The sequence below is a fragment of the Heptranchias perlo genome, chromosome 23 (assembly GCF_035084215.1).
Source record: "Heptranchias perlo isolate sHepPer1 chromosome 23, sHepPer1.hap1, whole genome shotgun sequence".
Classification (NCBI taxonomy): Eukaryota; Metazoa; Chordata; class Chondrichthyes; order Hexanchiformes; family Hexanchidae; genus Heptranchias; species Heptranchias perlo.
In genome coordinates this window covers 5409069-5429138 of record NC_090347.1, presented here as the reverse complement: position 1 = coordinate 5429138, position 20070 = coordinate 5409069, and the positions used below count along the sequence as shown (strand labels likewise).

General features: G+C 48.8%; 1 protein-coding gene across 5 annotated transcripts in view; it reads left to right on the top strand.

The window, feature by feature from the left end:
• The window catches only part of axin2 (axin 2 (conductin, axil)), a 49624-nt gene that overhangs the window by 8737 nt on the left and 20817 nt on the right, over positions 1-20070 (top strand). For all 5 annotated transcript variants that reach the window (XM_068003887.1, XM_068003886.1, XM_068003885.1 and 2 more), the window contains exons 3-4: positions 1186-1326; positions 15460-15556. In XM_068003887.1, the coding sequence (XP_067859988.1) occupies positions 1186-1326; positions 15460-15556 (238 nt within the window). The remainder of the gene's footprint in view (positions 1-1185; positions 1327-15459; positions 15557-20070) is intronic.

Below are 20070 nucleotides of genomic sequence, written 5' to 3'. Positions count from 1 at the left end.
CATCAGCCAATACTTTTGTTACATTTCTATCCTCTACCTGTGGGTATGCTTTAAAGCTAACCATTGTCAGGCCCGGTCTCAGTGAGGACAACACCTCTTATTATCATCTCAGCCCTTCCTACAGCTGCCAGAATTCTTAACGCTCACTGCACGGACTTGCGGGGGCCCACTGCAGTTTCGTGGAAATTAGGCGACTTGAGTTCCAGCCGTGGGGGCAGTCCTACCCCTTCACCAGCAGGCCATTAGCGCTGACCGCCCAGAGCAAGAAGAGACTCTAGTCCGACAACGTTGATGGGAACCTTCAGGCTGGTGGAACAATTGGTTTCACTTTTTTTTTTAAGTTTCAAAAGAAAGAAAATCTGCTATTGCATTGCCTCTCTGCTCACAACTGAATCCCCCTTTGATCCTGTTAAATGAATCACTTTACATTTTCTCCCTGCCTTCCTGTAGTATTGCTCTGCACTCCATACTATTCCCTCGCCCTCCGGCTCCCCAACCTCCTCTGATACTAGCGTCCAACTACTAGGAGGTGTGAGAGAGCACAGACTGGGGAAAGGGGCGGTGTGAGGGATACACCTCCTTCTCCATTGGTCTCCTCTGATGGTCAGGTGCCAAGATTAGAGATCTGGTACTCCATTGGCTGGAGATTCATGGGTCTGAACCTGAATCATGCTTCCTCCTGGCACCAGTTGGGTGATTTATATTGTCTCCCCATCTCTCCTGAAGGAGTTGACTCTTGTTGGTTCCATAGTTGCTGGATGCCCTTTGACGCCTCACCTATTCTTCATGTGTGAATCCAGGCAACAAGTGTTGGCAGGCTGTTCGACTGTGGTGACCATCATAGTTGAGCTTCGTATCCAGACGTGCACTTTCAGCCGGAGTCACTGGGATTATAATCGGAAGCAAAGACCATGGCCATTTTTTTTTCTTCCTCCCTTAATCTAAGGATGAGGCCAATGGCAGCGCTCTGAACACCAGCCAGCTGGAGTCAGCTGACTAAGCGTAGGGCTGGGATCGAACCTGGGACCTTCTGCTCAACGACTACAACACGTAGTGCAGTTCCCCACTGGGTCACCAGGGGAGCTGTAAATGTGTCCTTCCAGGTTTGAGTGTGTTGGCACTTCACTGAAGGATGTTCAGATCAGTTGTGCAAATAATAATTGTGTCAAATTCTTTCCTTTTCAGATCCTATGGGAGGAGTGGCCCTGTCAACCCCTATCATGTTCATTCCGGATACGTCTTTGCTCCAGCGAGTAGCGCCAATGACAGTGAAATCTCCAGTGACGTCATGACAGACGACTCGATGTCGATGACAGACAGTAGTGTGTAAGTATGACTTCTGCAGCACCTTCACACTCAGTCCTTGTTTGCCATTTTGCTTTAAAGGTTGGGTGGCTTTGAGTATGACCACGTTGGGGCTGATTTTCCCCTTCCCCCTCCGTCCAAGTGCAACTCGGATGGTGCACTGTGGAAAATGAACAGATCTGAACCCACCCAATTTTCTCATCCAGATCATTACTGTGCCCTGAACATCCTGCTGGTGCAGGAACCCATTCACCCCCCCCCCAACCCCCTGGAATGGTTGTGTGCCCAAATTCAGGTGAGGAAACTTGAACTTGGTCCATGTGGTTTATTGTGGTCTATGTCATTCAGTGTGGTCTGTGTCGTTCATTGTGGTCCATGTGGTTCATTGTGGTCTATATGGTTCATTGTGGTCCATGTGGTTCATTGTGGTCTATATGGTTCATTGTGGTCCATGTGGTTCATTGTGGTCTATATGGTTCATTGTGGTCTATATGGTTCATTGTGGTCTATATGGTTCATTGTGGTCTATATGGTTCATTGTGGTCTATATGGTTCATTGTGGTCTATATGGTTTGGTGTGGTTTATATGGTTCGGTGTGGTCTATATGGTTCAGTGTGGTCTATATGGTTCATTGTGGTCTATATGGTTTGGTGTGGTTTATATGGTTCGGTGTGGTCTATATGGTTCAGTGTGGTCTATATAGTTCAGTGTGGTCTATATAGTTCAGTGTGGTCTATATGGTTCAGTGTGGTCTATATAGTTCAGTGTGGTCTATATAGTTCAGTGTGATCCATGTGGTTTAGTGTGATCCATGTGGTTCAGTATGGTCCATACGGTTCAGTGTGGTCCATGCGGTTCAGTGTGGTCCATACGGTTCAGTGTGGTCCATGCGGTTCAGTGTGATCCATACGGTTCAGTGTGGTCCATGTGGTTCAGTGTGGTCCATGCGGTTCAGTGTGGTCCATGTGGTTCAGTGTGGTCCATGTGGTTCAGTATGGTCCATACGGTTCAGTGTGGTCCATGCGGTTCAGTGTGGTCCATACGGTTCAGTGTGGTCCATGTGGTTCAGTGTGGTCCATGTGGTTCAGTGTGGTCCATACGGTTCAGTGTGGTCCATGTGGTTCAGTATGGTCCATACGGTTCAGTGTGGTCCATACGGTTCAGTGTGGTCCATGCGGTTCAGTGTGGTCCATGTGGTTCAGTGTGGTCCATACGGTTCAGTATGGTCCATGTGGTTCAGTGTGGTCCATGTGGTTCAGTGTGGTCCATACGGTTCAGTATGGTCCATGTGGTTCAGTGTGGTCCATGCGGTTCAGTGTGGTCCATGTGGTTCAGTGTGGTCCATACGGTTCAGTATGGTCCATGTGGTTCAGTGTGGTCCATGCGGTTCAGTGTGGTCCATGTGGTTCAGTGTGGTCCATGTGGTTCAGTGTGGTCCATACGGTTCAGTATGGTCCATGTGGTTCAGTGTGGTCCATACGGTTCAGTGTGGTCCATGTGGTTCAGTGTGGTCCATGTGGTTCAGTGTGGTCCATACGGTTCAGTATGGTCCATGTGGTTCAGTGTGGTCCATGCGGTTCAGTGTGGTCCATGTGGTTCAGTGTGGTCCATACGGTTCAGTGTGGTCCATACGGTTCAGTGTGGTCCATGCGGTTCAGTGTGGTCCATGTGGTTCAGTGTGGTCCATGCGGTTCAGTGTGGTCCATGTGGTTCAGTGTGATCCATGCGGTTCAGTGTGGTCCATACGGTTCAGTGTGGTCCATGCGGTTCAGTGTGGTCCATACGGTTCAGTGTGGTCCATGTGGTTCAGTGTGGTCCATACGGTTCAGTGTGGTTCAGTGTGGTCCATGTGGTTCAGTGTGGTCCATGTGGTTCAGTGTGGTCCATGTGGTTCAGTGTGGTCCATGTGGTTCAGTGTGGTCCATGTGGTTCAGTGTGGTCCATACGGTTCAGTGTGGTTCAGTGTGGTCCATGTGGTTCAGTGTGGTTCAGTGTGGTCCATGTGGTTCAGTGTGGTCCATACGGTTCATTGTGGTCCATGTGGTTCAGTGTGGTCCATGTGGTTCAGTGTGGTCCATATGGTTCAGTGTGGTCCATATGGTTCAGTGTGGTCCATACGGTTCAGTGTGGTTCAGTGTGGTCCATACGGTTCAGTGTGGTCCATGTGGTTCAGTGTGGTCCATGTGGTTCAGTATGGTCCATACGGTTCAGTGTGGTCCATGTGGTTCAGTGTGGTCCATACGGTTCAGTATGGTCCATGTGGTTCAGTGTGGTCCATGTGGTTCAGTGTGGTCCATGTGGTTCAGTGTGGTCCATACGGTTCAGTATGGTCCATGTGGTTCAGTATGGTCCATGTGGTTCAGTGTGATCCATGTGATTCAGCATGGTCCATGTGGTTCAGTGTGATTTATGTGATTCAGCATGGTCCATGTGGTTCAGTGTGATTTATGTGATTCAGCATGGTCTATGTGGTTCAGTGTGATCTATGTGGTCAGAAAACATTAGCCCGACGGCCTCCAGCTTTTCTGATGTTCTGAAGCAAAAAACAACTGACCCATTTGAAGGCTGCTGGCATCCCCTTGTCGTATCCTGCAATCTGAGGGGCTTCCCTCACGGGCATAACCTCAAGGCCCGATTTGACTGGGCCTTCTCCCTCTGACGGGTGGAGACACGGGGAAACGATGTGGTAGAAGCTTTGAAATCGCCTCCACGTTACTTACATTTAATCTAAAAGCACCTGCCTGTTCCAGACAGGGTTTATCCACTCACAGTCGGCTTTCTGCCCCAGATGTGCGTAATTATATTCTAGGCCTGAAGCTTTGATGCAATGTAAATGTCTCGGGATGTGTGTGACACTGGCAAGGCCATAATTATTCCCCATCCCTAGTTGCCCTGAGAAAGTGGTGGTGGGCCTTTGATTGACTTGCTTGGCCAATTCAGAGAACATTTAAGCATCAACCAACCAGTCATGCACCCACCCCCCCTCCCTCTCCACAACCTCCTGTCCCAAAGGCACTGACTTTGTTCTAATACTCAGGACAAGCCTCCTGCATGTGAGTGAAAACGTGGCTTCAAACACTGATGGAGCAGCGAAAAGCCCGGGCTTCAGGTCATCCTGACTTGCTCGTGGCAATGACTATTGAATGGCCATCCAGCTGGAGCCACATGAGTAGTGGGTGGACCTCTTTTGCAATCCATCCACCGCTCTTGAAATGGTGAAACATCTGGGATCAAAGTAAAGTGACCTGCAGCAGGTCATCATGTGCACCTTGTGGAGCTTTGGCCAGGTCTTGGGTTTGACACAAATTCTATACTTCAGTAATGTTGTTGGAACGTCTATGGACTATCATTTATTTCCCAATTTTTTTCCCTTTATTCTGAAGGCACTGGCTCTTGCTGGGGCACAGTTTCACCCTCATTTGTCACCCACCAGTACCCCAACCTAGGAATCTTACAACACAAAAGAATGCCGTTCGGCCCATCGTGCCTGTGCTGGCTCTTTGAAAGAGCTATCCAATTAGTCCCATTCCCCTGCTCTTTCCCCATAGCCCTGAAATTGTTTTCCTTCTCAAGTATTTATCCGAGTCCCTTTTGAAAGTTACTATTGAATCCGCTTTCCTCCACCCTTTCAGGCAGTGCATTCCTGATGGTTACTCTTCATGCATGAGACTAGACGGTGAAGCGTTAGCAAGCTATTATACCGAGGGGGGCATCGCTGCCAATCCTGGTTCCCCGCGCACATGCACTTCTCACCATGGAGCACTGGGTTGAACAGGAGCGAGAAACCTGGGTTAGTTTCCGTCTCCGTACCCCAAGGACATGGAGGTCAATTGGTCTTGAGATTAGCTAACTAGAGACCGATGCTGGGACCTTCCTGGCCTGTATGACAATGTGGGACACAGAGTCATTTACCTAATGACTCTCTGGGGATCTCTGCAGATCATGGTTTTAGGAGGTCAAAATATCTCAAGGTTACTCCATTGGTGGTAAAGCATTTGGGACGCCCTGTGGTCATGAAAGGTGCTGTACAAATGCAAGTTCTTTCTTTCTTTGCTTCACATGCCTTGGGCTACTGAAATCTTTGGTAGGCTACTGGTTATAATGAGCAGGTAGCCCAAACAGCCAGCGCAATAAATCCAATAACTCCATAACTGGAGTTGGTGTCACCTGATCTCAGAGCACAGGACACGACTGATCCCTTGGTTCTCACTGGACCGGGAGAGCAGCTGAAACACACAATCCGCAGGTCTCCGCCCTTCTGATGCTCCACTTTACGCACCGGGAATGCTCCCAAACCCTGTGACTCTGGTTATGGGGCTAAAGGGAGAGATGGTTTCTGGTTTGGTGGCGAGGGAGCTACAATGGACCTAGGTGTCCACAGTCTCAGGAGGGGGTTGTTAGTTGTGTGGGTGGGTGTCTGTGTGTGGGGATGTATGTGTTTGTTCTGGTGTGTGTATATGTATGTGTGTGTATCTTTGTTTTGCTGTCTGTCTATGAGTGTGGTGTGTGTGTGTGGGTGTCTCTCTGTGTGTGAGAGTGGTGTGTGTGCAGATGTCTGTCTATGGTGTGTGGGTGTGTCAGTCTGTAGGTGTGTGTCTGTGTGTGGGTATCTCTGTGTGTGGGTGTCTATCTATTTGTGCGGGTGTGTTTATGGGTGCCTGTCTATGTGTATGCGTGTGCGTGGGTGTCTCTCTTTGTGTGTGTGTTTGTCTGTCTGTCTATGTGTGGGTGTGTGTGTCTGTCTGTAGGTGTGTGTGCGGGTGTCTGCCTATGTATGCGGGTGTCTGTGTGTGTCTGTCTGTGAGTTTGGGTGTCTGTCTATGTGTGTGGGTGTATGTGCAGGTGTCTGTCTATGGGTGTGTGTATGTGTGGATCTGTGTGTGTGTCTGTCTGTCTGTCTGTCTGTCTATGTGTGTGTTTGGGTGTTTATGTGTGTGTGTGGGTGTGTGTGTGTGCGCCTGTCTGTGTCTGGGTGTGTGTCTGTCTATGGGTGTGTGTGTGCGCGTGCCTGTCTATGTGTGTGTGTGTCTGTCTGGGTGTGTGTGTGTGTGTGTGTGTGTCCGCCTGTCTGTATGTGTGTGTGTGCTCCTGTCTGTGTGTGTGTGTGCACGCGCGCGCGCCTGTCTATGTATATGTGTGTGTCTGTCTATATGTGTGTGCGTGTGTGTGTGTGTGTGCGCCTGTCTATGGGTGTGTGTGTGGGTGCGTGTCTGCCTATGTGTGTGTGTGCGCCTGTCTATGTGTGTGGGTATTTAAGTGTCAGAAGAGACAGGATCAGGTTCAGCAGTGATTGCCCCTCAGTTATCTGTCTGAACCTCGCTGTCTGGGCTCCCAGATAAATGATGACCAGTGGTGTAATAGAGCAGGAATTGTTCGCTGCTCATGGATCTGTGCCCATATTGGGTCAGTATCTTCAGGGTGAGAGGTGGGGGGAGGCAACCCATAGATAGTTACTGCTCTTATTTACACTGGTACTTGGTGTCACTCTGGTGGGATCACTCCAGCCCAAGGTTGTCCATATTTACACTGGTATCCGTTAGATTGACTCCAGGAGTGGCACTGTTTCCATTTGACTCAGTTGGGCACTTGAGTGCAGAGGGCATGGCCCCACCTCAATACTGCCTCTTGTTGCCCAGAGACCAGAGGTGAGGTCAGAGGTGACAGGGCCTCTGACTGGCACTGTGGGAAACTGAGTGGGGGAAGCTTACACTGTCAAGACTTGATCTGGATTCAGTCTGACATGAGATTTACTGCATTAACTGGGTGTAAAGTCATCAAAGTTTCTAAGGGAGATGCAGCTCCAGAGTCTAGTGAGGATTAATCACAGCAGTGAGGGCGCCACATGTGCACACAGCAAAATGGCTGGACGGAACAGAGGCTGTCCATGGACTGGAGAAACTGGGGTTGTTCTCCTTGGAGAAGAGAAGGTTAAGGGGAGATTTGATAGAGGTGTTCAAAATCACGAGGGGTTTTGACAGAGTAAATAAGGAGAAACTGCTTTAGAGGATCCTGGGCTTTATAAATAGAGGTGTAGAGTACAATAGCAGGAAAGTTATGCTAAATCTTTATAAATCACTGGATAGACCCCTGCTGGAATATTGTGGCCAATTCTGGGCACCACACTTTAGGAAAGATGTCAAGGCTTTGGAGTGGGTGCAGAGGAGATTTACTAGAATGGTACCAGGGATGAGGGACTTCAGTTACATGGAGAGACTGGAGAAGCTGGGGTCGTTCTCCTTCGAGCAGAGAAGGTTAAGGGGAGATTTGATAGAGATGTTCAAAATTATGAAGGGTTTTGATAGAGTAAATAAGGAGAAACTGTGTCCAGTGGCAGTAGAGTCGGTAACCAGAGGACACAGATTAAAGGTAATTGGCAAAAGAACCAGAGGCATGAGGAAACATTTTTTTTTATGCAGCGAGTTGTTATGATCTGGAATGCGCTGCCCGAAAGGGCGGTGGAAGCAGATTCAATAATAACTTTCAAAAGGGAATTGGATAAACACATAGATGGAGAAAAATTAACAGGGCTATGGGGAAAGGGCAGGGGTGTGGGACTAATGGGATAGCTCTGTCAAAGAGCCGGCACAGGCACAATGGGCCGAATGGCCTCCTGCTGTGCTGTAACATTCTATGATAATAGACCAGGGGGATCCCAGTCTTGACCTCCAGTCTGTGTTGGGGCTGCTGCTCTCAGTCAGCGAAGCAGTGTGTGTGTGTGTGTGGGGCGGGGGGTTGAGGGAGGGGGCTACAAAAGGCCTCTCAGCTGGGGCAGGGGGCAAGAATCAGCCAGCAAAGTGTGAGCCTGTGGCAGCTGCACTGTGATGCCCAATGTGGCCGAATATCATGTCGACACTCTCTGTCTAAGCTGACACACAAAGAGTGGCTGTGGGGGGGCACGAGGCCCATGATTCAGCCTCCCCCCCCCCACCCAATGCCGTCAGGAGAGGGGGGGCCGGGGGGAAATACTACTGTAAAAAAAATCATTGTGACTGAAATTAAGCCATTTAAAAGAAAGCATGGTTGTTGCTGTAAGGGTCAGGGTGAGAATTTGGGAGTGAGAATGTATAACACCACCGTATAACCCAGAGAATTCTTCAAACACTTTCTGTTTGATGCAGGTGGAAGGTTTTCCTTGTATCCTTTTGGTTAAGAATGACAAGTCATGCACTTCTTAAGCAGCATCTGCCATCAAACAACTGCACTACTAAAATTCCTCAGGAATAAAATGCAATTCTGAAGTGGGGCCTTCCCCAGTGGGAATGGCAAACACGGGCACTGGAATGTACAGGTACAGTGCGGCTCTCCGTAATGTGGAGAAGAATTTCATAAACGTGTTTATCGTTTTGTGTGTGTGTGTGTGTGTGTGTGTGTGAGAGTGTGTATATGTGAGTGTGTGTGTGAGTGTGAGAGTGTGTATATGTGAGTGTGAGAGTGTGTATATGTGAGTGTGTGTGAGAGTGTGTATATGTGTGTGTGAGAGTGTGTATATGTGAGTGTGTATATGTGTGTGTGAGAGTGTGTATATGTGAGTGTGTATATGTGAGTGTGTGTGTGAGAGTGTGTATATGTGAGTGTGTGTGTGAGAGTGTGTATATGTGAGTGTGTGTGTGAGTGTGTGTGTGAGTGTGTATATGTGAGTGTGTGTGAGAGTGTGTATATGTGTGTGTGAGAGTGTGTATATGTGAGTGTGTGTGTGAGAGTGTGTATATGTGAGTGTGTGTGTGAGTGTGTGTGTGAGTGTGTATATGTGAGTGTGTGTGAGAGTGTGTATATGTGTGTGTGAGAGTGTGTATATGTGAGTGTGTGTGTGAGAGTGTGTGTGAGTGTGTATATGTGTGTGTGAGAGTGTGTATATGTGAGTGTGTGTGTGAGAGTGTGTATATGTGAGTGTGTGTGTGAGTGTGTGTGTGAGAGTGTGTATATGTGAGTGTGTGTGTGAGAGTGTGTATATGTGTGTGTGAGAGTGTATATGTGAGTGTGTGTGAGAGTGTGTATATGTGAGTGTGTGTGTGTGTGTGAGAGTGTGTATATGTGAGTGTGTGTATGTGTGTGTGAGTGTGTATATGTGTGTGTGTATGTATGTGTGTATGAGTGTGTGTGTGAGTGTGTGTATATGTGAGTGTGTGTATATGTGTGAGTGTGTGTGTGTATGAGTGTGTGTGAGTGTGTATATGTGTGTGTATGTGTGAGAGTGTATATATGTGTGTGTGTGTGTGTGTGTGAGTGTGTGTGTGTGTGTGTGAGAGAGTGTGTGTATGTGAGTGTGTATGTGTGTGAGAGAGTGTATGTGTGTGAGAGAGTGTGTGTGTGTATGTGTGTGAGAGAGTGTGTGTGTGTATGTGTGTGAGAGAGAGTGTGTGTGTGTGTGTGTGTGAGAGTGTGTGTGTGAGAGTGTGTGTGTGTATGAGTGTGTATGTGTGTGAGAGAGTGTATGTGTGTGAGAGAGTGTGTGTGTGTATGTGTGTGAGAGAGAGTGTGTGAGTGTGAGTGTGTGTGAGAGAGTGTGTGTATGTGAGTGTGTATGTGTGTGTATCCTTTAAATAATGTGAAATATTTGGCCAGGCTCCAGGACAGCAAACTAGGCCCAAGGCTATGCCAAACTTTTTCTTACAAAACATACTGTGTGGAAAAAATAGAAGCCACACATACATACACACATGTACACACACATGGGTGCACACATTTACATAAATATACACAAATACATCCATGCGCGTACATACACACAGACACACAAAAACGCACATATAAGTATCAGATCTGTATACATACAAACATCACACCTGCATGCATACATACGTACACACCCATACACACACACACACACACACACACACACTAAAGGAGACAACCTGGCACCTAACAAAAGGCACTCTGAAATAGATGGAGCTGGTTTTTTTTAACTGGCTCCAGTTTAGTGGGATCGTGTGTTGAGAGCGTTTCAGAGCGTTTGTCATTTCTGGACTGGGGACTGGGTCAGCTGGGATCGGAAAAGGCCAGGATTAGAATCCTTTGCGGCAGTGCCAGTGGTAGATCCGTACAGCTGAGAGCAGAGAGCCGAGAAATAAAGTGTATTGTGGATGAAAGGCTTAGCTGAATCGCTTTCAGTCTATTGTTAGTCTAGGGGAGCTTAAGGGAAGGGAAGGTTGGCAGGGGGGGGGCTGGGGGGTGCAGGGAGATGGGGATAAGAGGGTTGCAGGCTGCTTTGAAAATGACTTGCTGGAGTGAATGGGAGATGCCTGTAAAGCAGCGTTTGAAAAGAACCTCGCTGGTTTCCTGATTACACAATAGACGGCCAGTCTTGGCTGAGAGGAGCTGAGTGAAACTTGGTTGATTAAACTGATGGAGATCTATTTCTGCTGGACAGGGAGGGGTGAGTAGGGACTTGGCTTCAGCGACACATGACCCCACTTCCTGGTGTGTCTTACTTTTTTTTAAAAGGGGGAAACAATTTATTGAAAAATTGGATTTCATCTTTGCTTGTTTTTTTTGTTTTTGGAGAGCACTTGGTTCCATCAGCGATTAATGTCCATTCAGGAAAGCTTCCAGTCCCTGCCTGCGTATAATCTTTATACCGCGCGTAGTTCCAGGGACCTGCATTACAGTGTGAAAGCAAACAGGGCCGGGTGTGCTAAATACCTTTCCTTAAATGCTGGGCAGTTCTGGCCTCCTCCTCCTCCACACCCCCCAACAAAATGTAAAAAGGCAAACCTGCTTAACCCTTTATTTGCTGGCCTGGCCTGCAAACAGCCAACTTCCACACAGTCAGATTAAAACCCCCTCCCCCTCCCCCTCCCCACTGCAGGACCCCGAACTTATAATCGAGGCTGACGCTCCAGCGCAGTACTGAGGGAGTGCGACGTTGTCAGAGGCACCGTCCCAGGATGAAGAATTAAACCGAGGCCTCGCTCACCTGGCCTGTGCCGGTGATTCAGGGCGGACGTTAAAAGATCCCATAAGCCCTGCTCAAGGAGTGCCCTGGTTAAACATTCCTCCCTCAACCAGTACCACCCAAAAATAAAACACATGAACTGGCCATTAATCGCGTTGCTTTTTTCTGGGATCTTGCTGTGCGCTCATTGATTGTCTTGTTTGTCTACATAACAACAGTGGTGGGAGTTCAAAGTAAGTCATTGTCTCTGGAGTGCTTTGAGATGTTTCTGGGAGATGTGATAAGGCCCTATTGAAATGCATGTTTTCCTTGTTCTCTCTTTTTCTAAATATATAAGGGTTTGCTGCGGTTTGCTCTTTGCAACTTGTAAATGAGAGCCTGCCTGCAGTGATCTGCAACGCTACTTTGTCAACAGCTGAACTGGAGAATTAAATCGAGAAGTTTACCCCCCCACCGCCCCCCTGCAAAAAGCCAGATTTGCAAACTTCACGCTATTGCACATGTGACACCTGCTGTGTTATGGTCTGTTTGGAGCGGGCGAGGAGTGAAACCAAAAAAATAAAAATGCTTTTTCATAATTTAAAAAAAAATTGTTTAACGGCCAAAAGATGAGCAGCAAGAAATGAGTAATTCACACAAACAGGGCTGGCGATCACAGTCTGTGTTTGTTTCTGTGGTGCGGGGGGGGCGGGGGGGAAGAGGTTTGTTAACAGAAGGCAAAACTAGGTCGAATTAACAAGTAGAGGCACTTTTAACACAGGCATAAATGAAATGCGGAGACAATCTCTCAGATCAGAGTTTACTTTCCTGTTTAAAATAAGGTGCGATGTAGATTTCTCTTCTCGATAATCAGGAAAGGCAAGAGCTGATTTTTTTTTTCCCCTCTCTTCTCTCTCGCTTATATCTTATTTATGGATTTGGTTTTTTGACGCAGGGGCAGGCCTGCTGTGCAAACTTCAAACATTACCTTATCTTACAAACCAGGCTTTTTGATGTTGGCAAGATCAGAGGCTTGCGTTCAGAAGGGCTGCCAAAGGAAGATGTCAGCGCATATGCGCATGAGTTCTGAGCCTTTCAAAGCAGCAGTGGAACTGCATCAGACCCAGGTCAGGCACATCTGGGTCTTAAACGGTTAGATAATTGGGCCTCTTTAGATGGCAGTTGATTGGTGCCTGCAACATTAAAATCAATAGCAGCCAGAAACTGCTAAGTTTAAAGACTTACTTAAAAAACACCACGCCAGGATAGCTGATCTGAAACATAAAACTGCTCGGCTTGGTTTTTAGGGTGGGCGGAGGGGGGGGATGGTAGGCCCGAAAAGCCTGAGATTATTTCCACTTCAGAGTCATCAGGCAGTGCTCACAGGGCTTACTTGGTTACAGGGAAAGAAAAAAAAATCTGCCCCAAACTGATAGACTTTCAGTGTATTGCCCGGTGTTGCCTTTTAACGCATTGGGATGTGGATAGACTGGAGAAGCTGGGGTTGTTCTCCTTAGAATCAGAGAATGGTTACAGCACGGAAGGGGAGGGCATTTCGCCCATCGAACCCGTGCCGGCCCCTTGTAAGAGCAGTCCAGTTAGTCCCATTCCCCCGCTCTTTCCCCGTAGCCCTGCAAATTTATAGAGCAGAGCTTAGAGCAGAAAAGGCTAAGAGGCGATTTGATAGAAGTTTTCAAAGTCATGAAGGGTTTGGATAAAGTAAATAAAGAGAAACCGTTCCCATTGGCAGAAGGGTCGAGAACCAGAGGACACAGATTTAAGGTGATTGGCAAAAAAAAACCAAAGGCGACATGAGGAAAAACTTTTTTACGCAGCGAGTAGTTATAATCTGGAATGCGCTGCCTGAAAGGGTGGTGGAGGCAGATTCAATCATGGCTTTCAAAAAGGAATTGGATAAATACTTGAAGGGAAAAAATTTGCAGGGGAATGGAACTAACTGGATTGCTCTTACAAAGAGCCGGCACGGACACGATGGGCTGAATGGCCTCCATCCGTGCTGTAACTATTCTGTGATTCGATAAAGTTATCACTTTGGTGGCTCACACACATCACCACTATCCCTGCAGATCGGGAACCGCTGTCCTTTACCCTGGTGAGGTCCAACTGAGAGTACTCTGTCCGGTTACATCCCGAGTTTGGACAGGGTGGGACGGGTGTAATTGTACCGCTGACCTGGCGTCTTTCAGAAACGGTTATTTTTGTGGGTGAGCACAGCCCAGCGGGAATATTCCGATCACCATTGTGGAGGGTGCAGATTTTTGAGCCGTTCGTTGCGCGTCCCACTGAGTTTTTTTTCCAAACACGGGTTTGGATAGCTCTGCAGCAGTGTGAACAATTTCACATCCCCACTTTGCTGAACTCCCGGTGACACCAATGAATCTCGCTCGGACTCAAAAGATATTGAGATGGAGGTTGGTGTCTGGCAGGTAGTTGGCACGAGATCCTTGGATTAAGGCAGCTTTTGTCAATTGTTAAACTCAGTGTTATTTCAAGTGGGCAACGTCAATTTTAATCAGCTGAGTTATTTGCCTTTTCCTTGAGGGGAAGAAAGTTGGGCCCCCCTCCAGTTTCGCACCCCATCCCCCCTCCCGCCCCCCCCCCCCTCCCCCCTTGCCGGAGTTGAATTTGACCCCCAATGTATTTTTAAATGTTCAATATCCTGGTGGTGACACACTCTGGGCAACAAGGTGGACTTACCATCACGAGGAAGGATGGTGCCCGAGGGGAGGCCGGGCAGGGTTTATCTTGGGGAGAGCGGGTGGGGCAAATCCTCGGGGGGGGGGGGGGAGAGCGGGTGGGGCAAATCCTCAGGGGGGGGGAGAGCGGGCGGGGCAAATCCTCGGGGGGGAGAGCGGGCGAGGCAAATTATTGGGGGGAGAGTGGGCGGGGCAAATCCTCAGGGGGGGGAGAGCGGGCGGGGCAAATCCTCGGGAGGGAGAGCGGGCGGGGCAAATCCTCGGGAGGGAGAGCGGCCGGGGCAAATCCTCGGGGGGAGAGCGGGCGGGGCAAATCCTCGGGGGGAGAGCGGGCGGGGCAAATCCTCGGGGGGGAGAGCGGGCGGGGCAAATCCTCGGGGGGAGAGCGGGCGGGGCAAATCCTCGGGGGGGAGAGCGGGCGGGGCAAATCCTCGGGGGGAGAGCGGGCGGGGCAAATCCTCGGGAGGGAGAGCGGGCGGCCCTTTTATTGTGGGACAGAAACAGCAAAAAACAAAGGAAAGAATGACTTGCATTTATACAGCGCCTTTCATGACCTCAGGATGTCCCAAAGCGCTTTACAGCCAATGAAGTACTTCTTGAAATGTAATCACTGTTCTAATGTAGGAAACACAGCAGCCAATTTGCACATAGCAAGATCCCACAAACCCAATGTGATAATCACCAGATAATCTGTTTTTTAGTGTTGTTTGTTGGGGGATAAAGCTTGACCAGGACACCGGGGAGAACTCCCCTGCTCTTCTTCGAATAGTGCCAGGGAATCTTTTACGTCCACCTGAGAGGGCAGATGGGGCCTCGGTTTAAGGTCTCCTCCAACATTGCAGCACTCCCTCTGTACTGGCATCGGCCAAGATTTTATGCTGAAGTCTCTGGAGTGGGACTCGAACCCGGGCCCTTCTGACTCCGAGGCGAGTGTGCTACCCACTGAGCCACAGCCGACATCAGCGACAGCATGTTTATCCCATACTGCTCTCGCATGACCTCTGGTGGCTGGCCAGCTCAGTGGGACTGTGGCAGGGGCCTCTGGGGTGCAGTCAGTGAGGGGCCCTGGGGGTAACTAAACATTGGGGGGGCCAGCAAATAGAAGGGTGGAAGCCAAAACCTGCACCCTGGGGTCTGGCCTAGACTTCAGCGGTTGTAAAGCACGGAAAAGGGAGGTCGGCAATGATATCAGGGCAGTGGGGGAGGAGGCGGGGGGCCGGTGAACATCCCACGATGAAGGAGCGCACCCCCTTTAAGAATTGGTTTACGGGATCTGTCCGTTTGCAGGCGTTGAACTGTCCTTTTTTTTTCTGGGCCGGGCTCTGTGATTGAGGAGCAGGTTTGAATGTGATTGCAGCAATCTCTGCCACTTGAAACTAACCTGAAATTGACAGGCACGGGAGGAGCAGGTCAACACAGGCAGTGAAGAACTGGGGATGTGTTCTGGGAGGAGGGGGAGGCCTGAGGCCTGAGGCCTGCTCCGCTCTTGGTGACCCGTGGGACTTTACGTTACGCCCTCTCGGACTCATCTCACGTTCTGTTTGACCTATTTTTTTTTGTTGCAGTGATGGGATCCCTCCATACCGCCTTAAGAAGCAGCAACAGCGGGAAATGCATCGCAGCGTCAAGGCCAACGGCCAAGTCTCACTACCTCACTTTCCTGTAAGTGTCCAGCGTCCCTGCGTGTTCAGCGGCCCCTCTCTGCCTCTCTCTCTCTCTCTCCTCCTTTTAAGTCGCTCCTTAAAATCTACCTCTTTGACCAAGCTTTTGGTCGCCTCTCCTAATATCTACTTATGTGGCTCAGTGTCAGATTGTTTGATAATCGTTCCTGTGAAGCACCTTGGGATGTTTTACTATCTTAAAGGTGCTATATAAATGCAAGTTGTTTTGTTGTGTATGATGCAATATTTGGGGGTCTGTGTGCGTTAATGTAATTTATTTGGAACCAGCGCTGGGTTTTACTTTTACCAGCGCACGGTCACTGATTTGCACCCCTCCCCTCCAATGCAGCCCCTGACTGTGCTGCGATGGGGTACAGCTCACTCCGGAAGAGCCCGACGAGGAGGTGCCTCCGCGGGTACTGGAGCAGGAGTGTGAATGACTGGCTGCTGTGGGGGTTTCTTTCTCTCTCGGTGATGGGGGCAAGGCCAGGAAACGAAAGACGCAATTCGTACACTTACAGCAGCCGTTACATGCAAACCGTACCGTCCCACTGGGTGCTCTGAAATCTGCCTAGGGATGTAAACGGGACAGATTCCAGTGCTCCAGGAGTCGGAACTATACAAACGAGACTCTAGGTCACAGGGCAGATTCCAGTGCTCAGATGTGGTTGAAATTATATCCGTGTCATGTCAGATGTCCGTGGAGCAGTACTTTGCTCTGGGTGGGAGAAGCCTGCAGATGGGCACCTGTGTGTTAGCGGCAGGTTAGCTGCTCAGGAGTGGCACTGAGAACCAGACCGACAGTGATTTATGAAGAGATCGGTGCTCTGTGATCTGAGCTGGCTTCGGTCGGTCTGGTACTGGGCTGGACAGAATCGGAACGCCCCCATTGCCATCTGCAGTCGGTGTTCAGTTAGCTAACCCCCTCCATCGGGAGGTGATTAGGTTCCACCCCCAGCCTCGGTGCTCCTGACGCCACTGACACCTCTTGGAATGTGTGTGTGCGTGTGATCATGCGCGTGTACCAGTCAAAGATACAGTCAGGCTCTCCTGATACCAACAGCCAGCTGACACTCAAGAGTCAATATTCACACATGGAGAAAGGTCAAGTGGAACTGCACTTTGGAACTGTACCCCAGTGAGAGTCAGTGTCTGTGGGATTGTACCCCAGTGAGAGTCAGTGTCTGTGGGACTGTACCCCAGTGAGAGTCAGTGTCTGTGGGACTGTACCCCAGTGAGAGTCAGTGTCTGTGGGACTGTACCCCAGTGAGAGTCAGTGTCTGTGGGACTGTACCCCAGTGAGAGTCAGTGTCTGTGGAACTGTACCCCAGAGAGAGTCAGTGTCTGTGGGACTGTACCCCAGGGAGAGTCAGTGTCTGTGGAACTGTACCCCAGGGAGAGTCAGTGTCTGTGGAACTGTACCCCAGAGAGAGTCAGTGTCTGTGGGACTGTACCCCAGTGAGAGTCAGTGTCTGTGGGACTGTACCCCAGTGAGAGTCAGTGTCTGTGGGACTGTACCCCAGTGAGAGTCAGTGTCTGTGGGACTGTACCCCAGTGAGAGTCAGTGTCTGTGGGACTGTACCCCAGTGAGAGTCCGTGTCTGTGGGACTGTACCCCAGTGAGAGTCAATGTCTGTGGGACTGTACCCCAGTGAGAGTCAGTGTCTGTGGAACTGAACCGCGTTGAGAGTCAGTGTCTGTGGCACTGTGCCCCAGTAAGAGTCAGTGTCTATGGTCTATTCAAGAAAGGAGGGAGAGAGAAAACAGGGAGCTACAGGCCAGTTAGCCTGACATCAGCTATCGGAACATGGTAACAGGGCACTTAGAAAATCATTATAAAATTAGGCAGAGTCAACATGGTTTTATAAAAGGGAAATCGTGCAAGCAATTAGGAAGGCAAATGGTATGTTGGCCTTTATTGCAAGGGGGTTGGAGTATAAGAGTAAGGAAGTCTGGCTGCAATTGTACAGGGCTTTGGTGAGACCTCACCCAGAGTACTGTGTACTGTTTTGGTCTCCTTATCTAAGGAAGGATATACTTGCCCTAGAGGCGGTGCAACAAAGGTTCATTAGATTGATTCCTGGGATGAGAGGGTTGTCCTGTGAGGAGAGATTGAGTAGAATGGGCCCATACTCATACTTTAAAAACCAGCAAAGGATGACCAAAAGAATAATAAAGAGGGAGAAAATAAATTATGAGAGTAAACTAGCAAGAAATATAAAAACTGTCAGTAAAAGCTTCTACAAGTATATAAAAAGGAAGAGGGTAGCTAAAGTAAACATTGGTCCCTTAGAGGATGAGACTGGGGAGATAATAATGGAAAACATGGAAATGGCAAAGGAATTGAACAGATATTTTGTATCTGTCTTCACAGGAGAAGACACTAATAACATACCAATGATAGTAGAAAATCAAGGGGCAAAGGGGAGGGAGGAATAAAAACAATCACTATCACTAGAGAAAAAGTACTAGGTAAACTAAAGGGTCTAAAGGCTGACAAGTCCCCTGGACCTGATGGCTTGCATCCGAGGGTCTTAAAGAAAGTGGCTACAGAGATAGTGGATGCATTGGTTGTAATCTTCCAGAATTCACTAGATTCTGGAAAGGTCCCAGCGGATTGGAAAACCACAAACGTAACACCCTTATTCAAGAAGGGAATGAGACAGAAAGCAGGTAACTATAGACCAGTTAGCCTAACATCTGTCATTGGGAAAATGTTAGAATCCATTATTAAGGAAGTAGTAGCAGGACATTTGGAGACTCATAATACAATCAAGGAGAGTCAACATGGTTTTATGAAGGGGAAATCGTGTCTGACAAATTTATCAGAGTTCTTTGAGGAAGTGACGGACAGGGTGGATAAAGGGGAACCAATGGATGCAGTATATTTGGATTTCCAAAAGGCATTCGATAAGATGCCACATAAAAGATTACTGCACAAGATAAGAGCTCATGGTGTTGGGTTAATATACTGGCATGGATAGAGGATTGGCTAACTAACAGAAAACAAAGAGTCGGGATAAAAGGGTCATTTTCAAAATGGCAATCTGTAACTAGTGGGGTGCAGCAGGGCTCAGTGCTGGGGCCTCAACTATTTACAATATATATCACTGACTTGGATGAAGGAACAGAGTGTCTTGTGGCCAAATTTGCTGATGATACAAAGATAGGTGGAAAAGCAAGTTGTGATGAGGACACAAAGTGTCTGCAAAGGGATATTGACAGGTTCAGCGAATGGGCAAAAATTTGGCAGATGGAATATAATGTGGGAAAATGTGAAGATATGCACTTTGGGAGGAAAAATAAAAAAGCAAAATATTATTTGAATGGAGAAATACCACAAAATGCTGCGGTACAGAGGGATCTGGGTGTCCTCGTACATGAAACACAAAAAGTCAACATACAGGTGCAGCAGGTAATCCGGAAGACAAACGGAATATTGGCCTTTATTTCTACAGGGATGGAGTATAAAAGCAGGGAAGTCATGCTACAACTGTACAGGGTGCTGGTGAGACCACACCTGGAGTACTGCGTACAGTTCTGGTGCCCTTATTTAAGGAAGGACATACTTGCATTGGAGGCAGTTCAGAGAAGGTTCACTAGGTTGTTTCCGGGTATGGAAGGGTTGTCTTATGAGGAAAGATTGAACAGGTTGGGTCTATACTCATTGGAGTTTGAGAGGAGATCTTATTGAAACATATAAGATTCTGAGGGGACTCGATAGGGTAGATGCTGAGAGGATTTTTTTTTAATTTTTTTTATTCGTTCACGGGATGTGGGCGTCGCTGGCAAGGCCGGCATTTATTGCCCATCCCTAATTGCCCTCGAGAAGGTGGTGGTGAGCCACCTTCTTGAACCGCTGCAGTCCGTGTGGTGACGGTTCTCCCACAGTGCTGTTAGGAAGGGAGTTCCAGGATTTTGACCCAGCGACAATGAAGGAACGGCGATATATTTCCAAGTCGGGATGGTGTGTGACTTGGAGGGGAACGTGCAGGTGGTGTTGTTCCCATGCGCCTGCTGCCCTTGTCCTTCTAGGTGGTAGAGGTCGCGGGTTTGGGAGGTGCTGTCGAAGAAGCCTTGGCGAGTTGCTGCAGTGCATCCTGTGGATGGTGCACACTGCAGCCACAGTGCGCCGGTGGTGAAGGGAGTGAATGTTTAGGGTGGTGGATGGGGTGCCAATCAAGCGGGCTGCTTTATCTTGGATGGTGTCGAGCTTCTTGAGTGTTGTTGGAGCTGCACTCATCCAGGCAAGTGGAGAGTATTCCATCACACTCCTGACTTGTGCCTTGTAGATGGTGGAAAGGCTTTGGGGAGTCAGGAGGTGAGTCACTCGCCGCAGAATACCCAGCCTCTGACCTGCTCTCGTAGCCACGGTATTTATATGGCTGGTCCAGTTAAGTTTCTGGTCAATGGTGACCCCCAGGATGTTGATGGTGGGGGATTCAGCGATGGTAATGCCGTTGAATGTCAAGGGGAGGTGATTAGACTCTCTCTTGTTGGAGATGGTCATTGCCTG